General features: G+C 25.7%; 3 protein-coding genes and 1 long non-coding RNA gene across 8 annotated transcripts; 2 read left to right on the top strand and 2 right to left on the bottom strand.

Moving 5' to 3' along the window:
* The first annotated feature begins 1,645 nt into the window (after positions 1–1,645).
* Positions 1,646–10,414, top strand: LOC122502546 (synaptotagmin-14). Of its 3 annotated transcripts, none has more exons than XM_043612658.1 (8): positions 1,646–1,867; positions 3,301–3,489; positions 4,656–4,808; positions 4,947–5,044; positions 5,427–5,600; positions 5,882–6,202; positions 8,460–8,813; positions 10,197–10,414. In XM_043612658.1, exons 1-8 carry the CDS (start codon positions 1,834–1,836, stop codon positions 10,407–10,409), a joined length of 1,536 nt encoding a protein of 511 aa, XP_043468593.1. In that variant the 5' UTR covers positions 1,646–1,833; the 3' UTR covers positions 10,410–10,414. The 3 variants fall into 3 exon arrangements, with proteins under 3 accessions (XP_043468593.1, XP_043468594.1, XP_043468595.1); XM_043612659.1 differs by having other exon boundaries at positions 1,649–1,867; positions 4,674–4,808; XM_043612660.1 differs by lacking the exon at positions 3,301–3,489 and having other exon boundaries at positions 1,650–1,867; positions 4,674–4,808.
* Positions 10,415–10,428: 14 nt separating this feature from the next.
* On the bottom strand, positions 10,429–14,393 carry LOC122502548 (pre-mRNA-splicing factor ISY1 homolog). Of its 2 annotated transcripts, XM_043612661.1 has the most exons (5): positions 13,988–14,392; positions 13,548–13,570; positions 13,127–13,442; positions 12,534–12,908; positions 10,429–10,597 (listed from the first exon to the last, which is right to left on the bottom strand). In XM_043612661.1, exons 1-4 carry the CDS (start codon positions 13,988–13,990, stop codon positions 12,540–12,542), a joined length of 711 nt encoding a protein of 236 aa, XP_043468596.1. In that variant the 5' UTR covers positions 13,991–14,392; the 3' UTR covers positions 10,429–10,597; positions 12,534–12,539. The 2 variants fall into 2 exon arrangements, with proteins under 2 accessions (XP_043468596.1, XP_043468597.1); XM_043612662.1 differs by lacking the exon at positions 10,429–10,597 and having other exon boundaries at positions 12,533–12,908; positions 13,988–14,393.
* Positions 14,394–14,744: 351 nt separating this feature from the next.
* Positions 14,745–23,150, top strand: LOC122502554. Its single transcript, XR_006301644.1, has 3 exons — positions 14,745–14,880; positions 16,563–16,677; positions 23,022–23,150. It is a non-coding gene; the product is annotated as an uncharacterized LOC122502554 (long non-coding RNA).
* Positions 17,601–23,641, bottom strand: LOC122502553 (maltase A3-like). 2 transcript variants are annotated; one of them, XM_043612668.1, is made up of 12 exons: positions 23,612–23,641; positions 22,764–22,956; positions 22,383–22,562; positions 22,116–22,273; positions 21,825–21,962; positions 21,389–21,687; positions 20,942–21,137; positions 20,378–20,835; positions 20,031–20,168; positions 19,688–19,782; positions 19,299–19,473; positions 17,601–17,648 (listed from the first exon to the last, which is right to left on the bottom strand). In XM_043612668.1, exons 2-11 carry the CDS (start codon positions 22,930–22,932, stop codon positions 19,307–19,309), a joined length of 1,998 nt encoding a protein of 665 aa, XP_043468603.1. In that variant the 5' UTR covers positions 22,933–22,956; positions 23,612–23,641; the 3' UTR covers positions 17,601–17,648; positions 19,299–19,306. The 2 variants fall into 2 exon arrangements, with proteins under 2 accessions (XP_043468603.1, XP_043468602.1); XM_043612667.1 differs by lacking the exon at positions 23,612–23,641 and having other exon boundaries at positions 22,764–23,028.
* Positions 23,642–23,901: the final 260 nt, after the last annotated feature.

The raw sequence follows: 23,901 nt of genomic DNA, 5'->3' as shown, positions 1-23,901 counted from the left end.
AAAGTCCTTCGCTAATATTCAATTATTCTTAATAAAATTTTAACAAAATTTCTCCAAGGGATTCAATTATTTAAAAAAAATTTAATAAAATTTTTCGAAAAAAGTAAATTATTTTTACAAATAATAAAATTCTTCGTTAGAATTAAATTTTTTTCCGTGCAATTTTAATTATATTTCTCGAAATAATTCAATTATTTTTATGAATAATTGAATTCTTGCGAAATATTTTATCATTTTTAAAAATAATTGAATTCTTGCGGTTAATTTTATTTGTTTATGAAAGTAATTGGATTTTTTGAATAATTTTATTGAAAATAATTGAATTCTTGCGAAAATTTTATTAATTTTTTTGAAAGTAATTCAATAATTTCAAGGACATTTCATAAAATTTTATTTTTCAGTAATTTTATTTTTCAAAGAATTGATTAAAAATAATTGAAATTCTGCTAAAAATTTAATTTATGAAAATAATTGAATTTTATTAAAATTTTATTAGAAATAATTGAATTCCTCAGAAGCATTTACTTATTTATAAAAATAATGCAATTCTTACGAAGAATTATAACAAAAAAATTTTAGAAAGTAATTGAATTATTTCACAGAATTTTATTCAAAATTTCTAAATATAATTGAATTCTTGAGTGAAGAATTATTAAAAATAATTGAATTCCCGAGAAGAATTTTATTATTTATGAAAATAATTTGAATTTTTGCAAAAATTTTTATTAAAATTTGTCTAAATTATTGAATTTCTCTGAAAAATTTTCTTATTTCTGAAAATAATTGAATTCTTGAGTTGAATGTTTTAAACATTTTTTTTTTAAATAATCGTATTTTTTCGGAAAATTTTATGAAAATTGCATTTTAAGAAATTGAATTCCTGTGTATATTTTATTGTTTATGAAAATAATAATTGAATCCTTCCGAAGAATTTTATAAAAATTTTCTTTCAATAATTGAATTCTGTTTGGGAAAATTTTATTAAAATATTGATTGAGTCAGGAAAATTTTTGAAAATAATTGAAATGTTTCAAAGTATTTGATTAAAATGTTTTGAATTGTTTTTAAGAATTAAAAAATTTAATTTATTTAATTTATTCAATTTATTAAATCTATTCAATTTAATCTATTAAAATTGATGAGAATAATTTTTCTGATTTTAACTAATAGCGAATTTAAAGTTTAGTGAAAATTATATCAAAAGAAAAGAAAAAAGTATCTTTTAGTATCACCAATAATATAGAAAAGAATCTATATAGTGGCAAATCGTAAAAAAAATAGTAAATACTAGGTTTTAGTGGACAAGCCCGTATTTTATGACGAAGACAAATTTATATATGAAAATAAAATGAAAATTTCGAAGGAAAAGTTTTTCAAAGGAAAATAAAAGCGGAATTGAAAACTAGTTTGCGTTCTCAAGGTTCTAGATATAATATAATATAGGGGGAAGAAGAAAAAAAAGGGGTGGAAGAAGTATGAAGTTGGAATTTTCCAGTTTATGAATCAGCAACCCAGTGATTGAGTTGACCCTCTTCTCCACCCTTTGCGCCACTTTATGAAGGGGTTTGGAAAAAAGATTGAGGGTCGCGCACGCGTCCTTTCAATTGTGAGGTGCTGCAGGCGCACGTCGTCTCGGCAAGCAACAGAGTGCTGTATATCCCCGCCCACGTATTATTCGGCGTTATAACCACGTTTGTAATCAAACATACCCAAAGACCACGGGGACTTCCTGGCCGATTGGATAATATGCATCATCAGCCGGATTTCACTGGTGTCTTCCTCGAAGATTCAAACGACCCAACGCACTTGTTGTTCACCCTCTAACGGGCGAGTATGATTCTGGCTGGATCAGACCATTTCATTGCGGGTAAGTCCACTCTCTCTTAACACCATATCTCCCTCAATAAAATATATGTCCTCACCTAATTTCCTGAAACGCAATTAAAAACATTATCAATCAATTTTCAATTTTTTTTCACCCCCTTTTTTTCCAATTTTCCAAAAAAAAGAATTTTCTACTCCAAAAACACTTGACACCATTTTTTAATTTTTCACCCCATTTTCATTATTAATTAATTACTTTACTAATCCATTAATCATTTAATTCCACTTTGAAAAATTCGGAAATTTTTTTTTATTTTCTGTAAAGAATTTTTATTTTGAGTTCAAGTTCAGAGGCGATTGAACCTTGAAGAATTATTTTTTTTTTGGGAACACTGATGATGAAATTTTTGATTTTGAAAATATCAAAATTTTCTATTTATCATTGAGAGAAAAAGAGTGGAGAAAGAAAATGTTTTCGAAAAATTGCATGAAATTGAATAATGAAATTATTTCATTTTGATATCAATATATTCTACGTCAGTTCATTCAATATTAATTCGTATATGGAGGGAATTTCTAGAAGGTTGAGAGATTGCGTCGTAACTTTTTTTTTCATCAAAAAACTTTTCCAAGTTTTACCGCATGTATTCAATTATGTCAATCGAGTTAATTGATTTAATCACTTTTTGAAAAGTGGAAGGAATAACAAATTACGTTAAATTTGCTTTTCAGTGGAAAAGAAACGCAAAATTAAAATACGTACAATATTTTGAATAGAAAATTAAAAAATCATTTTTTGAATTTCATATAAAATTAAAAACTAATTTTTTAAATTCCATACAAAATTAAAAAACCAAGTTTCTAAATTTCATAGAAAAATAAAAAATCGAACTTTTTTATTTTTCATAAAATAATTGTAAATATTGCAATTGTTAATTACGAATACAATCGCGAATTATAATTATAATCGTAAATTATAAAAATAATCCTAAATTGTAATTTTAAGTTAGAAATATTATAAATATAAATTGCAATGACAATTATAAATAAAAATTATCTTGATATTTTGCAATCCTTTTTCCGTATAAAATTAAAATAAGTAAAAGAAATACATAAATAATACAGAAACTAATTAAATAAACAAGTGATAAATAATAAAAAATAAATAAATAAACAAGTGATAAATAATAGAAAAAATTAATAAAAGAATAAATAAATAATAAAGAAAATAAATAAATAAACAAGTGATAAATAATAAAAATTAAATAAATAAACAAGTGATAAATAATAAAAAATAAAAAAAAAAATTAATAAAGTAATAAATAAGAAACTTAATGAAAAGTGAATTGATTTTAACTGAAATGAATTGAGGAAAAATTGAGATTGAAAAATAAAGTTACAGAGAGCAATCTTTTTTCTAAGGAAGGGAAAATAATATTTAAAATTTAAAAGAAGACTTCGTGCGACCTATTTCAGTGCCAGTAGAAACGACAGCGTTTCTGGGTGCCTGTGCTGGTTTCGTGACTCTTCTGCTGGTTGTGGTTCTGTACTTGTCGCGCAAGTGGTGCTTCATACCGCCCTCGTCGACGACACTCTTTGGCGGTGTCTGCGTGCCACTTTGCGAGTCCAGCAACAGCTCCACGTCCCAGCCCAACAAGAATTTAGGTACGATTCTAGAAACTAAAAAAAAATAATTAGCAAAAAAGAAGAAAAGTACTTAACAGTAGGTGAGAAAAAAATAATGACAAAAAAAAAATACTCTTTCTGTACAGATCTTTTTAATAATGTCTCCACACACTTTATTTTAATCACTTTTTTCCCAAGTTATTATTATTATTATTATTATTATTATTATTATTATTATTATTATTATTATTATTATTACCAGAAATTTTGTTAATATTAAAAAATATTTTTATTGCAATTAATTAATTTTTTTGATATAAAAATATTTTCTTTAGAATTAAAAAATTTGCTTAGTATATTAAAAAATATTTTTTCTAGAATTAAACAATTTTTTTAATACTAAAAATTGTTTTCCAGAATTAAATAAATTTTTTTTAAATTAAAAATATTCTTTTTGTAATTGAACCACATTTTTAATATTAAAATATATTTTTTCATAATTAAACCATTTTTTTTAATAAAACAGTTGTCGCAGAAATTCAATTATTTTTATAAATAATAATGTTCTTCGCATGAATTCAATTATTTTTAAGAATAATTGAATTCTTGATAAGAATTCTATTAAACTTTTTAAAAATAATTGAATTCTCGCGAAGTATTTTATTATTTATAAAAATAATTTAATTCTTGACAATTGATTAAAATTTTTTTAAATAATTGAAATCATTCAAGAAGTTTTATTGAAATTGCATTGACAATAATTGAATTCTTCCAAAGAATTCTATTATTTATGAACATAATTGAATTCTTGCGAATTGATTAACGTTTTCGAAAATAATTGAATTTTATTAAAAATTTTTGAAGATAATTGAATTTTTAAAAATCTTTTTATTAAAATTTTACTGAAAATAATTGAATTCCTGAAAAAAAAATTTTCTCTAATACTCAATTATTCTTAATAATATTTGAACAAAATTTCTCGAAAGAATTCAATTATTTTATAAAATTTCCCAAAAAAAAAAGATTAAATAAAATTGTTTGTTATTATTTCTAGAATTTTTTAAATTCGTTTGATTTAAAATAAATTGTCTGGAGCGTAATTTAAGAAAACAAAAAGATCTGCATAGAAAAAGAGTATATATAGAAGAAAAATTTTATAGGAATCTTTAGAATAGTAGTATTTTTCCTGATTAATGAAACATCAGCCAATTCAATTTCTTTAGGAAAACCGTTTACCTTTTCGGATCCGGAGACAAGCTCCGATTCCGAAGAGGACGCACTGCGCAGACTGAATTATCGTTTGCAACATCCACCAGACACACTGACAATTCAAGCCGAAGATGGACCCCCATTGGGAGGTAAAAAATTCTCTTCATTTTAAATTATTCCATAGAAATTAATGGATTAATTAATTAAATTAATAAAAATAATTTAATTAATTAAATTCACTAAAATAATTAAAATGTAATTTTTTTTCAAATTACCAATTTTCATAGATGTTGGGACCACTTCCAGCAGTTGCACCGAGGATCATTCTCCCGATCAACATCCAATTGATTCAAATTCCGCCTACAATAACAGAACAGAACGTCAGGTAACAAATTGACTAATAAATAATAATATAATTACAATTTGTATCAATTAGAAAAAATAAAAAGTATTGTTATTAAATAATATTAAATATCAATTCATTTATTTGTATTTTTACGCTTTCCTCAGTGACAAAAAAAATATAGTTTATATTTAACAATGTTTCTTCACGATTTAAATTTTATTTTCAATTATATTTGAAGTAACAAATAATTTTTATCAACCATTTTTTGTACTAATTAATAAAAATTGCTTTTAACTTCAGATATAATTAAAAATGTAACTTTAACCAACAGAAAACATTTCCAAATACAATCTACAGTTTTTTGTCTCGTAAGGCGTTGTATTTATTTATTGCTTACGTAATTATTGTCTTCTTTCTCCAGTGTGTAGTAGAAGTCGGTGCACCGGGTAATTCCTTAGACATCAGAGAATCTGATTCTCAAATCGAGCACAATGCATTGCCGGCAAATGACGTGACGGCAATTGGAGTCATTCCCGAAGAAGTTGGTACTTTAGAAGTTGCTTTTCTCTACGATGCTCCAATGCGAGAAATGACTGTAAGAAATTTTCAATTTGTTTTTGCAATTGCAATTGCGAAGTTTAAAGAATTTTAAAATAAACTTTAAAAACGAAAGAATGAATTTTTTAAACTAATTAATGAAAATTCAAATTTAAAAACTAAATAAAAACAAAAATTAAATTTAAAAATTAAAAAACGAAATTTAGAAATAAAATTTACCACCTGGAAAATAAAAATCACTACTTACATTTTTGTCTTTTCTTTGGTTTCATTTCAGAATTTGAATTAGAAGTGAATTTTTTTTTTGTCTTTTTCCAGGTTCAAGTTCTTCAGGGTCGTAATTATCCAGCGGGAATAAATGGCAGTCAAGTGCGTTTAGTTTTGCTGCCGTCGAAAAAGCAACGGCGCAAAACACGAGTACGTCAGGGAACATCGCCGCAATATATGGAGAGTTTCTTGCTTCCTCGAGTCAATCCCGAGGATGTGAATGCAATGGGTGTGAGACTCAGAGTCTACCTTTGGGGCGGGCGAATGCGACGAGAGAGACTTTTGGGCGAAGCTCGTGTTTGTTTCGATCAAATTAATCTTCAACTCGAAACAACTTTGTGGCTCAATGTTCAGCCACCTCCATCATCGTCGGTAAATCATTCCACTACAACATTCCACTTTTGTTAATATTATTTCTATTCTTATTACTATTTTTACTACTTTCTATTTTTGTTACTATTTCTCTATTTTCAATTTTTGTTACTTTTTCTCCATTTTCTATTTTTGTCACTGTTTCTACTATTTTCTATTTTTACTATTATTTTTATTTTATATTTTTCTTGTTATTTTTATTATTTTTATTTCTATTTTTGTTACTATTTTTCTATTTTTGTTACTGTTTTTACTATTTTCTATTTTTGTTACTATTTCTACTATTACTTTTGTTTTGTATTCTTCTCGCTATTTTTATTGTTATTTCTATTTTTGTTACTATTTTTCTATTTTTGTTTCTGTTTTTAATATTTTCTATCTTTGTTATTACTATTTTTACTATTACTTTTGTTTTGAATTTTTTTGCTACTTTTATTATTGTCACTTCTATTTTTGTTAATATTCAACATTTTTTTAAATAACTTTTAAGAAAAGTTCCTAAAGAATTCAATTTTTTTATTTAAAGAAAAAGAAATTTCACTTAAAATATTTCTAAAATTCACTTGTTTACAATTCAATTTTATAAAATTTTAATAATTTGAACAAATTTTCGTAACATTTTATAATTTTGATTCTGAAATAATTTAATTTTTACATTGAAATTTATAAAAATTTTTGAAGTAATTTAATTGTTTTTAAACATTTCATGGAAATTTTGAAATATTCTTTTAAGGAATTCAATTAAAATTAAAAAAAAAAATAATTGAAACTTTATAAAGAATTTTAAGAAAATTCTAAAAAATAATTGAATTCTTCAAATAAACGTTATTAAAATTTTTTTTAAATAATTGAATTCATTCGGAGCTTTTTTTTAAAATTTTATTAACATAATTCAATTCTTGGAAGAAATGTTATTTTACTAAAACTAGTAATAATTGAATTCTTTTGGAGATTTTTTTATCATTTACAAAAAATTTTAGTGAAATTTTTTATTAAAATAATTCAGTCCACTAAAAAAATTTTATTTTACTAAAATTTCTAAAATAATTGAATTCTTTAAAGAAATGTTATTAAAATTTTTAATAATAATTGAATACTTTCGTACCTTTTTTTTATAATTTATAAAAAATTTTATTAAACTAATTTAATTCTCGGAAACAAATGTTATTTTACTAAAATTTAAAAAAATAGATAATTGAATTCTTTCGAATAATTTGATAAAAATTGTTGAAAATAATTAAATTAAAATAAAATTATACTGAAAATAATTGAATCCACCTGAAAAATGTTTATAAAATTTCTGGAATAATTGATTTCTTTCAAGGAACTTTAATAAAGTTTTTAAAAACAATTCATTTTTTCTAGAATTTTTTATAAAAATAAATTTAATTCTTGCCAATAATATTGTAATATTTATGAAAATAATTGCATTCGTTAAGAAATATAATATTTTTGAAAATAATTGATTTCTTGCGAAAATTTTTATTAAAGTTTTTTCTAAAATAATTAAATTTCATCAAAAATTGTATTTAAATAGTTATTAAAAATAATTTAATTCCTGTGTAGAATTTTATTATTTATGAAAAGTCGAATTTTGCCAAGAATTTTATTAGAATTGATTACAAATAATAAAATTATTTGTCAGAATTCAATTATTATTTTTAAAAGTAATTGAATTCATGACTAGAATTTTATCAAACGTTTTTAAAATAATTGAATTCTTACGAAGTATTTTATTATTTATAAAAATAATTGAATTCTTGCCAATTGATTAACATTTTTAAAAATAATTTAAATCTTTCGAGAAATTTTATTGAAATTCTATTGAAAATAATTGAATTCTTGCAATAAATTTTATTTTTCTAAAAATAATTGAATTCTTGGGAAGAATTTTATTTATTGAAATTTTAGATAGGTAATAATTGAATTTTTTAAAATAGTTTTATTAAAATTTTATTGAAAATAATTGAATTCTTGCAAATTTCTCTAATTATTTCTATTTTTATTTCTATTTTTCTTGTTATTTTTATTAATATTTCTATTTTTGTTATTAGTTTTACTAACAAAATTTTCGATTATATTTACATTAAATGTCCCTTTTAAAGATTCAATTTTAATTTTCTGAAATTGGAAATAATTTTTCTGTTGAAATAAAATAAGTTGGTAATTTATACCTTTTTTTCGCGGAGTGTCAAAATTTTCTTTTCTTTTCTAAGAGGATTGACAGTTTGAGATTGTTTTCTTTTTCAAATCTAAGGTCCACGAGTGGGGAACAACAAGCAGTCTCACTCGAAGCGATTCGACGGGTTCTCAACAATCGGTTCAGTCCTACGCATCACCAACGACTCCTCCATACGGAAGTAGCATGAAGGGCGGAAGTGCAGCCGAAATCCTCATAGGTTTGACCTATAACGGCACGACCGGACGCCTCTCAGTCGAGATTATCAAGGGTTCACACTTTCGAGGCGGTGGCGGAAACGACACCAAACCTCCCGACACTTATGTCAAACTTTCTTTGGTCGACAGCAATTGTCACGAAATGGCACGCTCCAAAACTTGCCTCAAACGTGCTCAACCCAATCCTCTTTACAAGGAGACGTTCATATTTCAGGTGAACCTCGTACTTCAAAAATAAAAGATTCAAAATAAAATTTATGAAATAAAATTTTTAAATAAAATTTTTAAATAAAATTTTCTAAATAAAATTTTTAAATAAAATTTTCTAAATAAAGTTTTCAAATAAATTTTTTAAATAAAACCTTCAAGTAGTTTTAAAAAAAATGTTCTAAATACAAGGCTCGAACCAGTGAAAGTATTTCAAAATATGGACCAAAAATAAAAAATTACGGACTATATACGGACCAATTACTAACAAAAATTTAACCAGTCCGAGTCAATTAAGAGAAAATTTTACTTAAAACTACAAATTAAATTTTTTCCTTCACTATATTCTTATTTTCAAGAAATTCGATTAAAATTGTATTAAAACTAATTAAAATTCTGCGATGAGTTTTATTATTTTTTAAAATATTTGCATTTTTCCAACGAATTTTATTAATATTTTTTTTAAATAATTCAATTTAAGAATTTTAACAAACTTTTTGAAAATAATAAAATTCTTTTAAAGAATTTTATTAAAATTTCTAAATGTAATTGAATTTTTTCAAAAGATTTATTGAAATTAATTGAATTCCTTTACCGAATTTTCACCAATTTCAAATAATTGAATAATTTTAAAGAATTTTAATAAAATTTTTAAAAGTAATTTTATTTTCCAAGGAGTTTATTAAAAATAATTGAAATCCTGCGAAAAATATTATTACATACTTAAGAAAATAATCGAATTCTTCGGAAGAATTATTAAAAATAATTGAATTCTTATTAAAGAATTTTAATAAACTTTTTGAAAATAATTCAATTCTTTTAAAGAATTTTATTGAAATTTATTAATTTGAAAGATAATTGAATTTTTGAAAAGAAATTTATTAAAATTTTTGAAAATAATTGAATTTTATTAATTTTAAAGATAATTGAATTTTTGACAAGAATTTTATTAAAATTTTTGTAAAATAATTGAATTTTGGAGAAGAATTTAATTATTTTTAAAAATAATTGAAATTTTGACGAGAATTTTAAAAAATTTTTGAACGTAATTGAATTTCAGCGAAGAATTTTATTACTTTTGAAAATAATTGAATTTTTGCAATCATTTGTAATTTCTCTAAAATTTTCCAAATGATATTGTACAACTTACGAACTTTTCGTCATTTCTCAATTAAATTTCGGACTTTACGGACCTTTTTTTTAAAAACTGACTTTTATGGACTTCAAGCAAATTTACGGACCTAGTTCAAGCCCTGTAAATATAACAAATCGGAATAAATTCGACAAATCAATTTGATCTTCAGTTGTCATTTTATTTTTTTTCTTTGTGTGTCTATAAAATTGCAGAAGAGATAAAAATACTTATCGGTCGATTAATAATATTTTTCAGGTGCCTCTCTTCCAACTTGGAGATGTGACCCTCTTCCTCTCGGTTTACAATCGTCGAAGGGGCAGCATGGGAAAGAAGAGCAAGGAGATGATCGGTTGGCTGTGCCTGGGCTTGAACAGCTCCGGCGCTGAAGAATTGCAACATTGGAATGACATGCGTGCCTCTCGAACACCAACTCAAGTTCAACGTTGGCATTCTCTTCTCCGACCTTGAAATTCAAATCACTCCCAACTTGGTGATAAATTGAAAAATCTTTGCAATGATCCGCAAAGTCCAGAAGAAGAAGAAGCAGCAGCAAGCAATTTGACTATTTCTCCCCAAAAAGGAAGTTGCGAAAGTTTCCGTATACAAAAAAAACTTTGAGCCATTGACTGATGCGAATTTTCTACAATTCGTACTGCCTGAAAAAAAATAACACCCAAGTCAATATATGTCTTTGCTCTCTAATCAGCGCCTATAACAGAAAACAAATTTTCTAATAGCGCCGAGAATATAACTTTGCAAAGTTAAAACTTTACAAAGTCTCGAGAAACATGAATTTTCTTCACAGAGAGAATTTTTTCCCTCTCTGCGAAAATTTTGTCCTTTAAAGAAAAAAAAATTTTCTCCTTCCTCCACAAAGGGACGAGGGAAACTTTGATACGACAGAGGTGATCTGATAGGTTTACTTTGTGTGCCTTTCAATCCTCGAAAATAAAAAAAAAGTCGGTACAAAAAAAAAATTGAAAAGTCAAAAGGTTCGAGGATGGATCGACGCAGTTTTGCCTTTTCTTTTCTAAAGGCAAAACACGTTTTCAATTCAAATGACGCACAATAAACTTCGCATTCGCACCTCGTAAATGCAGATGTGATTGATTACGATTTATCTATAGGCTCTTTAGGGCCACAAATATAATAGCATGAATCCTAAATTTTAATTCGTCAATTTTTAATACCCAATTTTCATTTTTCACATTAAATATTATAAATAACATAAATAAAAAGAATCTAATAATGATGAATTTGTTAACACATGAAAATTGTACATAAAGGAATGAATTGAATTTAAATTTAGGACTCGGGAGCATTTTTTTGATGCCCTTCTACACGTGGATTTAGTAAATAATAATCCGCTAAAAATTCAAGTAAAAATAAAAAATGAAAAACAGGCAAATTAATAAAATTAATAAAATTAATAAAATTAATTACACATATTAAGGATACCTTTAGAATCGCATAGCTAAAAATGAAGCGACTGATAATGTACTAAAAAAATAAAGAAAACGGACAAGCGAATTCTGAATAATCTTCAAATATTAAAAACATTCTCGAACCGAAAATCTTTTCGATACGTTAATATCTAAAATTGACATTTTCAAATTTTTAAAAAATTATTAAATTATCGTCGCAAAATAATTGTTCACAAAAAGCAAGTGAACAGCTTCAAGTCAAAGCGTATTTTATAATTTTCGATAAAATTGATAAAATTTTCATGTTTCTTTTCGAAAAAGCACAAAAAAATATTTTGAAAAAAGAATTCTTTCTAAAAGCTTAATATCAAAGTGAAGAACTAAAATACCCTTGAAGTATTCTTATTTTTGAATTTCTTACAAAAAATCTTAATTTTAAACCAGTTTTTGAAAGATAAAGCATATCCTAAATAGAATTTATATAAATATTTTTTATTGTAGCAAAAGCACAGTGAATTATTAAAAAAAAATTTTTTTTTAGTTCTAATCATTATAAAATCTTGGACTTTGACATTTTTATCTCAGAAAAAGAAAATACTTTTTACATCGAATATCTATTTGTCCTATTATTGCCGAGTTTCTCCTAAAGCACCTTTTTCTCCATTAAGCATTTTAAATTTTTGAACGTCTACTGCACAAAAAAAGTAGTTAAATTTTGAAGAAAAAAAAATCAATGTTATTTCGTAATATTACCAAATTCATAAATAACTGTATCTGTGGTGTTTTATAAAAACGTGTAAATCTTCAGTTACAAAAATAAACTTACAAGATAAATAGTATTGTGTATTTGAAAATTCTTTTTACCCATCGATAAAATTTACAGGCTTTGCACTCGGTAATAAGAATAATCGGTGCCTAAGAATTTTATTGAAATTTTGAAGAATAATTTTTTGATTTCAAGTATTAGCGAATTTAAAGTAGTGCAATTTGGAAAAAAGTAATAAGTAGCTTTCAGTGGCACAAATCTAAAAAAATATCCAAATAGTATCAAATCGTAAAGAAAGTTGTAAATAGTAGATTTTGGTAGACGAGCGCAAAGCCTGTATGTAAAAAAAATATGTAAATCCTGATTTTTTACTTGAGAAAAAAAGAAAGGAAAAAAACTCACAAATCGCTAAAGGTATTTTTCCATTAATTCCTGTTTTTTCTTCAATAAAAGGGCTTCCTGCATATCTTGTCGACTAGGTATTTGCTTTTGTGCCGTCGTCTCATCGTCCATTTCGACATCCTCCGTCTCCTTATCCTTCGATTCAATCCAGTCGTCTATTAATTTTTTCCTCGCCTTTTTCTCTATTCTCTCCTCCAATGGATATAGAATTCCATCATCGTCGTCCCGATAACCATAATAATCGGCGTCAATATCTTTCATTAATTCCGCCCTCGTTTTTCTCGGCGGTGGCGGTGGTTCCTGCTCGAAAAGTTCTCGAACTCCAGGCAATTCTTTAGCGGCACCAAAATATTTATAACCCTTATTTCCCGGAACCTGGAGAAAGAAAATTAAACGTTAATTTTGTCTCTTGACAAATTATAAATAATAATTGTGACTCTTTTGTGGCCTTTGGAACAAAGGTCACAAAAAAGTCACAATTATTATTTATCTCCACTTAAGATCCTTCAAATAAATTAAAATTATAATTTGTAATGAAATATAAATTGAAAAAATTGTAGTTAAAATTTTCGTTTTTAGAATTTTTCAATTACTTCTCGTCCTTCGTGATCCAACATTCGAGGTCCAGTCCGTGAATAATCGGGACCGCCTAATTCTTTAATTTGCGCCTCCCAGTGACGTTTTTCTCGTAACAATTTATTAATTTCGTCATTTAAGTCACGAATGCGAAATTCACCGAGACCAGCATTTTGAATTTGTGAAACTTTCTTTGCAATTTCGCGAATAATTTGCGAACGCCATTTTTCACATTTTTTAAGATCTCGACATTCTGATGCCAAGAAAGGACGTCGTTCTTGATCCTTTTTACCACCTTCAGAACTTGCTGCTCGCCAACGAGCAAGCGTTGTCCTAAAAGTGAGAAATTGAAAACAAAATTATAAAAAATTCAAAAGTAATTAAAAGTTTAAAAAAAAAACATGAATTGTGTAAATTTCGATTAATTTCTATACTTACATTGCCTTCTCTGCATTTCGAGCCTAGAACACATAATTTTAATAAATTTTTTTTGTTTACGAAAAGTAGAGTAAACTTCATATTATTAATAATATTGGAATATTAAACAAATTTCTTTTCGTTGATCAATGTTGTGGATTTACCACGTTGAAGTCCACAACTATCAACAAAAAAAATTGTTCACTTAGTAAATTAATAAAAGAACACAGCAATATTGCCACAAAAATATTTAGAAAAAAATAGACTGATGTTTATGTTTTGATAATAATTGTTGTACAATTAAATATTCAATTAATAATAATATTGGAATAGTTAAACAAATTTTTTTCGTTGATCAACATTGTGGATTTCAACTTATTCGTAAATGATTCGTGTTTTACTTGATGTATTAAAAGTTTATAAATAGAAAAGATTTAGTAAATATATCGATGTGTACTTACCATTTTGATTAGTATTCCTTTTCTGCAATATTATTTTAATATAATTAATATTAATTAATAATTTAATACAGTAAATTATGTATAAATAAACACTTCGTCAGCTGTCGTTTAGAACAGAACATGACATTTTGGAGGTTATGTTTTTAAAAAGGCGGTGAATCTTGTTCGTTCACGTCGTTCGACAGGCGGCAAAATTTGTGAAAAAAGTTTACTCGTCTAGTGCGCCTACAAAACGTCTCCGTATATTCACTATTCCGAATAGATTCACAAACTATTTGCGGATAAAATCTCCGTTTATCCAGACAATATAAAAACAATTAACTTTTACTTTAATTTCTCAATAAAACTCACGAAAGAAAAGCAAGAAAACTTTTTACCACTTTTACATACTGAATGTATGTACATTGTGAAGTAAGCTCAGTTCGTAATACACAGAGGTACCAACTGTTGAAAACGAAATCAAACTCGAATCGAAAAACATCTTTTTAATTGTTTTATTCATATCTAAAATCTTTTATCAGCTAACAAAACAAATTATTAATAGTGTTACTAATTACTAAGTAATGAAGAATTAAAAACTGTATAGAGATAAATAAAATTATACAAATGCAGCATTGACGGGAATATAAGGAACTAAAAGTTGTAGATAACTTACCGACTGAATTGTTTACTGTCGGTAACAATTCTTGAATTTGGCGGGAAAACAGCGCGGTCATTCACTTCCCAGTCATGGCACGGTCGCCATTTGTAATTTTCTGTTCAAAGTGTTCAGACGTGAAATATAAGTGAAAAGTAACGCGCAATTGTTAAAAGTATTAAAGTCTATTGTAATAAATAAAACGATAACAGGAATCTTTGAGCGACATAATCAGCATTTCATCAAGCATCATCAAGTGAGTATAATGAAATATAATTACAATATGCATATGTTTCGGAAATTTTTTTTCAACTTTCGTCTATAAGCGAGCGACTTCTTTGTTCTTGTCGCAAGAACAATATTAATATCAAGTTATCGTATCTTTTAAATTTTGCATTCTACTTTTAATGAATATGAAAAATATTTAACGAAATTTTCAAACTTGTCATTTATAGGTTATGTTCAACTTTTTTCCGTTTGTTAATAATTAATTAATTTTAGATTTTAGTTCACAAATTGACAGAAATAACGCGAAATTGTAATTGATTGTTGAGCGCAGAATTGAAAATATTTATAGTATATTTTAAATAACAAGAATTAAAAGCGAATTACTAAATAGAAACAATTTTGTTGTTTTTGTTTAACTATATATTTTTTAGGTTTCTAAAAGAAAAATATTTTTTATGTAAAAAAAAAAAATTGGTTTAGAAAAGAATATTAATTTATAAATAGTTATTAATTTATAGTTGTTTTTTTAAAAGTTGTCTAGTAGCCTAGTAAAAAAGTACAAAAAAAGCCTAACGGAAATACAGAGAACTAAAAGTTATAGGTAACTTACCGACTGAATTACTTACAGTCGGTAACATTTCCAATTCACGAAAACAGCGCGGTCATTCACTTCCCAGTCATGGCACGGTCGCCATTTGCAATTCTCTGTTCAAAGAGTTCAGACGTGAAAGTGAAAGTAGTGCGTAATAATTGAAATAAGTATTAACTACTGTAATGAATAAAACGAGAACATGAATCTGAGCGATAGACAAATTTTATTTCGTCAAGTGAGTATAGTGTAATGTTATAACAATGCATAGATTCGAAAAAATTTTCTTAACCATTGTCGTCGCGACGACAAAGGCTGTCGAAAAAAGAATATTAATATCGACTTATTATTACTTGCATCTTTTAAATTTTAACTTTTAGTGAATATTTTTAAACAAATCTGTTTTTGTCTATTGAAAAGGAATATTAATTTATCAATAGTTTTCTAATTAGTCGTTTTTTGAAATTTGTCCTATTTATCGCGTATTAGTACAGAAAAGCCTAACGGGAATACAAGGAACTAAAAGTTGTAGGTAACTCACTTACCGACACTACTGTCTTGTGGACTTCCCAGGCAGAAGGCACGGCCGCCATTTGCAATTTTCTTTGTCAAAAACGAAAGTTTAATACGAAAGTACATAATTATAAACAGTATTAATGTTGATCGTAATAAGTAAAAAAATATCGTAATCTTTTGAAACTTTTCACTGAAGTGATTCTAATAATCATTTCAACAAGTGAGTATAGTGGAATATATGTTTTGACAATGTGCATTGTTTCGGAATTTCCTCAAACTTTTGTCGTGTATAATGTATTTCAGTGACAGGTTTATTTTGTTTTTAATCAAACAGCAATATAAATATCGAGTTATTTATTACTTGTATCTTCTAAATTTTACAAGATTTTTATACTTTTAACGAATACAACGACTATAGGACGAAATTTTCTGACGTGTTTTTTATAGGTTATGTTTCAGTTTTCTGTGTCGTATCTTTTTTTTTTTTGATAGAAATAGTATTTATTTATTTTAGTATATAACTAAATATTAAAATTTTTTCTTTATTTTTGATACAAAAGGAAATCGACGAAAGTATAAAGAAAATAATGTAATTATTTTTACAGGTAAACCAAACGTGTAAATAGTTGGAAATTGGAAATAGTTGGGAAAGAATTTGGAATTCTCTGGTTTTGGGTGAAGGAAATACTAACGAGAATCGGTGCAGAATTTCAAAAACAAGTGAGTGCATCTATTATTAAATTCTTATTATAAATTAATTATGAATTAGTAATAAATAAATACAATAAGTAAAAAAATTAATTAATTATAAAAAAAAAATATTATATATTAATTAAATAATTAAAATTAGTCGAAGTAAAATCAAATTAAATAAAAAGTAAAATGAAATAAAATATTAAAAATATTAATATAATATTATAATTATAATGATTATACATAATATAATTAATATAAATAATAAATAAAAAATATAAATAATTAATAGTCAATAACTAATAAAATAAAAAATATATCCAAAATAAATAATAAATATATTTTTTGCCTCTTGAATTAAGAAAATCCCCTAAAACACAAAATAATTGAATTTAAAAATACCAAATTATTTTCTTTAAAAAAAAAACTTCTAAAATTTAACATTTTTTGTGAGAAGAGTAAAAAAACAAATTTTATTCAGATTGGACAGAATGCATTTATTTTATCTTTAGAGTAAATAGCGAGTTAAAGTAGATAAAATATTTTAAATAGTAATCATACAATTTACTATTTTTTATATTATTTATATTTCTTAATTCTTAATGCTCTCTTAATTTTTAATCCTTTTTTCAAATTTATTGACGCTAGTTGACTTCTGGCGATTCTGAAATGAAAAGTATTTGCAAATTTTAACGAATTTATAATTAATAGGAAATTAAATGTTTGAAAATATAGAAAATTATTGTTCGATTTTTGACAAAATTGGTATTTAATTAATTATTGTTTGCAAATTATTATTGAAATGCAAAATTTAATTTACCTTCATAATCAAATTGATTATTATTCATAGCACAATGTGGGAATAATGCACCAACACAATAATATTGAAATTATTAGAACTGTCGCGAAAGCTGTCCAAAAAAACCAAAAGAGAAATAATCGTATTTTTATCCAAAGTGGTCCAGCTGTATAGTATCTCAAATCTTCATTTGTCAATTCTAAAAAGAAATTTTAATTAAAAAAAGAGGTTTTAAATTTCTATCTTTTCTTTTGTCTTTACAAAAATTAATAATCTGGTAATTTATTGAATTTCAATTAATTAGTCAAATTGTACTAATTAGTATTCAGCAAACTATCAATCAATAGTAATTCTATAATATAAAAATAAAAAAATAAATAGTTCTAAAAAAATAAATAATACTAAAAAAATAAAGTTGAAGAAATAATTCTAAAAAATAAATAGTTATAAAAAAAGTAAATAATTCTAGAAAATAATTTATAATTAATTTAATTAAGAAAATAATTAATAATTTAATTAATTTAAGACGCTTTTTCGTTCTTTTCTTATTTTTTTCTTCTGTAATTCTCGGACAAATAGAATAATTAGATAAAATATTTTTCTTTGTTTAATTTATTTTTACTTTTTTTTTAATTATTTACCTTCTTGTAATTCTTTTTCATAACTCGAATTTATCCAAAGGGATTCGAGACGCGATTTGGCAAGTAGACAAGATTCTTCCTTTGGAATCATTTTTCCATAACAGAATATATTTATTTTTTACACTTTTTTTTTGTTCGTCAAATTTTCACATACAAAAACTTTGAATAATTTGATTAAAAAATTTGAATTACATTTATTTCGGGTGTTTTTTTATGGAAGTGTAAAAATATTATTCAATAATAATTTGTCAGCGTTAATTTTTTCTTCAATCGAGACGTAATAACACAGTAAACTTGATTCTTGACACGAACATATTGGAAATGATAAAAGTTCTAGTTTAAAATGAAAATAATCATTGTTTTCTCTTTCTACAGTCTTATCTCTGAAAGACGTAGAATTCTATAAAAGGACGCTTTCTTTTTTCGAAATTATTAACTTATTAATTATTATTTTTATTTTATTATTATTATTATTATTATAATTATTACTATTTTTATTTTTTTAATTATTTTTGTTATTATTATTAATATTATTACTATTTTTGTTTTTAATTTGTTGAAAATTGTACTTGATTGATTATTCGAAAATAAATGTTTACAAATAGAGTAAATAAATTAAAAAATAGAATTTCACAAACTTTTTGATTGAAAAACAAATTTTTTACAAAATCGTAGAACTTTGGTTTATTTTTTTTTCTAAAACTTTTTACCGGAAACAAATTTTTAAAGTAAAAATGAAGGGAAATAGATTTCTTTACAAAAATTTCTTATTCTGACACTGGATGATTTAGAAGTGAGACAAACTTTTGCTCGATCCAAGAATAGTGTAGAAAAATATTAATTTAATGCAAATAGGACAAGTGTCAACTGTCTGGATTTTTTTTAACTTCAATGTTCCAATATAAGAAGTCTTTATTTTAATCGCGTGCGACTTAAATATTTAAAATTGAATTTTCATTCCATCAAAATTGTTTATATTTTCATTTATTTTCTTGTTCTTTCTTTTCTTGTTTGAAATTTCAATATATTTTTTATAATTTTTTTTATTTAGAATAGAATAGAATTTATTTGATTGATGTTAAAATTATTGTTTTACATCTTTGGGAGCATATAATTTTTTTATTTTTCTTATTAAATATTTATAATTTCATTATTATTTTAATTCAATAAAATTTAAAAGTTAATTAATTTGTATAGTTAATACTTACAATGTCAATTAAAAGTTACGAAATATAAAAAATAGAATCCAATAAAGTGTTAATTGTTTTGGAAAAATAATTGTTGCGCCGCCTGTTTCGTATTTCCTAACGTGCTGATCACTGTTTTCAATTATATCTTCCTGAGATTTATTATCTTCGTTAGAAAGTTCATCATCTTTTTCTTCTGGAAAAAGAGAAAAGTAAAATATTATAGACATTGATATAAAAATAAATTTTCTATTTTTATTTGCAAAATTTATACAAGTTCTCGTTTTGAATAAAAAATTTATAGAAATTTTTGTTTTGAATTAAAATTTAAAAAAATTAATATAAAACGTTTTGAAAAAAGGACAAATATTAATTAATGATTTACCAGAAATATTTTTAAAAAAACGTACCAAATACGGAAGTCGTAGATTCATTAACATCCGCTCTTCCCTTTAAGACTACCGCTTCATTTCCCGAGAGGACAAATTCACTCTCAATTTCCGCCCTGTTAATTATTATTATTAAGAAAATTAAATAGTAAAATTTTATCTATTTCATTTTTATAATTAAAAAGAATTAATTTTGAAATATTTTACTAATTTTTTTAAAAAGAACGTTAATTATTAATTTATTGTTATTTATTATCATTATCATTATCATAATTATTATTCATTATCATTGCCATATCATACAATTATGAATTAAAATATTTTTATAAATATGATTTTATAATAGTGAAATAAATATTCTTACGTATCGATGTCAGGATCAGTAGAAATTACTACATCGAAAGTGTCCTCGAGTTCTGGATAAAGTTCTGTTAGGTTTATTGTTTCATTAAATGATTCCAAATTAATAATAGCAATGTAAGTTGGATAACCTTCCAAGAATCTAAAAAATGAATCGCTCAATTTTTGTATTTAAAGAAGATTACTTCTCACGTCCTCAAAAATTATTTTCGGGACGTGAGAACAGCACATAAAGTGCAGTGGAAGAATAGATTTTGGAATTTATCTCCCTTAAAATCTGTCTTCTGATTAAATTAGAATTCCTGAAAATAAGATGATGGAGAAATTGAAAAAAAAATTTTACTTAAATACCTTTTGAGAATCAAAATTCTATTTTCATTCTGACTCTCCACTTCGTAGTCACCATGTGTAAAGACTGGACTTTCTTTTCTTAGAAGTGCCACTTTTTTATAAATGTTAATACTACTGAATGGCTCTTTCAGTTGGTTCTCAACATTTATTTCCTCGAATAGAGGATTTACAGGTAAAAAAGTTTCATTGCTCAAGGAAAATCCAGCAGAAAGACTTGAATTCCATTGCATTGGAGTTCGCGCTCGATCCCGTGAATTATTCTCAAAATCCTCTTGGGGATTTTCACAAGCCATCGGATCAATCGTATCGTTCCACGATACTTGTGTATCAATCATTGATATCTCCTCTCCATAATACGTGATTGCCTGACCTGGTAAAAGTAAACTTAAAATTTCCAGTCCATCCATATTTTCCTCATTCATTCGACTTGGTGTTCTTGAATTGTCATGATTCGTTAGCTGAAAAATTGGAATAATTTAAATATTCTAAAGGCGCGGGAAAAGTTTATTTATTTAGGTGGGAAAAGTCTTTTGAAAATCAGGGTGGAATTTGGAATTGTTTTACCGGCCAATTGGTGGTTGAATTTTCAGGAAGCATATCCATCCAGTCGTCAATTGCTTTTTTAATATCGTCAGCATCACTTGTGCTGTTTATTGCTCTAATTAGACGATCATTATAGGTCACAATACCAGTTTCTGTTTCATTATCGTAATATGATATTAAACTGCCATTGCCCTCGCCAGAGCTGACAATTAATAATCTGTTGGAAATTAATTATTTTAAGTAGTTAAGTAGAGAAGAATTGTTACAAGAAACATATGTGGGGGTTTAAATTTAATTGTGAGGTATTTTTCTCTTATTTTAGTGCACAATAATACTTCTGTTATTGGACCGAAGTTTACGTCAAAACTGACAATTTTCGAAGTCAAGATTTGTAAAATTGTCAAGTTTGACGTTGTAAACTTTTGTTCCTTATTCTGTTGGATTTATAAGTAGCTAAAATATTTTTACTTTGCAGTCGAGTTGTTTTCTTTGGTCCAGTTATCCACGTGGCTCCAAAATCTGTGTAAGAGTTCTATAGTTCTTGCTTCACTATCGTCATTGTTATCATCGTCATCATTATTTTCATCATTATCATTATTATCATCATCAGCTTCATTTTTGCCATCCTCAAGTCCGGCATTGTCATTTACATTTTCATCGTCGTCATCATCATCATCGTCATCAAGATCTTCATCTTCGAAATAATAAGATACAGTGGAAAAGAAAAAACCATCAACGCCCTTTTCCAACCAAAAATCTAGTGTTTCCTATCGAAAAAGTAATTTAAAGGTATTTGGCGCCCAATGCACAATACCAAAACAATAATTAAAAAAAATTTAGAATCGATAACACGATTCTTGTACCTTTCATTGAATAGATTTTTTTTACATAGAAAAAATATTACCAGAATTTTTTCCACGACGTCCTCATTGCGAAGGTTCAGATCTGGCTCGAGATGATGAAATTTATGGTAATACCATTGTTCTCTAATTGAATCCCAAGTCCAAGCTGATCCATTTCGTTCTTCATCGTAAATACTGGTCTACATTGAATAGTTAGAATTTTTTAGTTTTCTTTTAGTGTTAATTCTGTTATACAGTTGAAGCAATTCGTTTGTGATGAAAACTATTTTTAAATTGTTATTTCAATTGTAAAATGTAATTTTTTTTTAGAAATATTGCTAAAATTATCCTACCCAGTTGTTGGGTTCAATTCCTTCGCCAGAATCATCAAATGTTCCATTAGCCCAAATGTAAAAATCGTCATAGGGTTCGATTTCTGCTCGAGACAAATTAAACCAAGGGTGCTCTATACTGGAGTAATTTGGTACTATGTCTAATATTACTTTTAGATCTGCTTGGGAGAATTGAAAAATTAATTTCGGTAGAAAATAATTAGTTAATCTTTTCTTAGTAGCAGCTACGTGAACATGAAAAATAGTTTCTAATTAAAAAGAATTAACCTCTCTCGTGTGCTTCTTCTATTAATGAATCTATATCTTCATCATCTCCAAGTGTCGGGTGGATTTTATTATGATCCGTAATGTCGTATCCTGAGTCGAACCAAGGAGACTCGTATATGGGATTGAGCCAAATTGCATCCACTCCCAAGTCTTTTATGTAGTCTAGACGATTGATTATTCCTAAAAGTGTTGATATTTTTCTATAATTTGTCAACTTTCGCTTGTTTTTTCAAAGGACACCGAATTTAATTCTAATCATTTTTTCCTGACATAATTTTCTTAACTGACTTTTCTTTATAAACATTTGAAAATTTTCAAAAAATGGATAACTTTTAATTTAAATTTAGCTGGAAGACGAAGTGAATTGAAAAAGTTACTCACCCTGTAAATCTCCCTCGCCATCGTCATCACTATCTTGAAAAGCTCGTGGCCATATTTGATAAACTAAAGCTGTCTCCCACCATTCTTTTTCTTCCAGTTCTTCTGAATTGTTTCCCGTAAATTGTACAATTGTTCCCACGAGTAGAAAAAACCATCTTAAAGTCTGCATTCTTTTATAAACTTTGGAAAATTACTTTTAATTTTTTTTTAAACGAGTAAAAATTTGTTATTAAAAAGAATTAATTTTTTCTGTTTCAGGTGAAAAAAAGATATGGCTTCCAATGCTAATTACTAAAAGGGACACTGAAGAAGTATTATCACATTTTTTGTAAGGCTCCCAATGCAAATTACGAAAGCGGACACTGAGGAGGTATTGTCAAATTTTTGTAAGTACATAAAGATTCTAAAAAATTTAGGAAAAAAAATAAGTTTAAAGGTATATGGCTCCCAATTTATTATAACAAATCGTAATCTTAAAAGTTTTTTACAAGTAGATAAACGTAAAAAACAAAAATATCTACTCACAAAAAGGAGTTTAAAGGTATTTGACGCCCAATCTTAACAAAAATTGAGAAAATTACAAAACTTTTCAATTTGTAACAAAAAACTTAGAAAAGTAAATTTCAAAGAAAATTTCAAAATCTAAGAAATTTTGAAACCATTTTATTCTTGTACTTTACATTTAGGGAGGAATTTAGAAAACATATTTACAAATTTTTTTTTCGAATTCTTAATCCGAAACACTAAACTAACTAAAATTTAATTCCTCGGTCACCTTTGATGAAAAATTCGTTTATTCGGTTCACTTATTAGTTATTTCCGGAATTTAAAAATATTTTTTTAGCCACCTGAGATAGATTTGAGGATATTCGCGAATGAGCGCAAACTACATTGTCGTTTGCTTGCCAAGCGTGTTGTCTACCCCTTCTGGCAGCATTCCTAAAAATTCGTAATGTCAGTATGTGCTAAACACAAAGCATAAAACGACTTTATTTTAAGATATCCACAACCTTGATTTTCAAATTCATTAACAATTAGAAAAAACAACAAATTTTAATAAAAAAAAAAGAAATTAAAATTTTTGTACAGAAAAATTTTACTCTTATGTCGGATAAAAGTTCTGAAAAGTCCCAGATAA

This window comes from Leptopilina heterotoma, unplaced genomic scaffold, assembly GCF_015476425.1.
Source record: "Leptopilina heterotoma isolate Lh14 unplaced genomic scaffold, ASM1547642v1 Lhet_234, whole genome shotgun sequence".
NCBI classification, from domain to species: domain Eukaryota; kingdom Metazoa; phylum Arthropoda; class Insecta; order Hymenoptera; family Figitidae; genus Leptopilina; species Leptopilina heterotoma.
The sequence above is the reverse complement of the archived record's forward strand: the minus strand, read 5'-3'. Positions and strand labels throughout refer to the sequence as shown.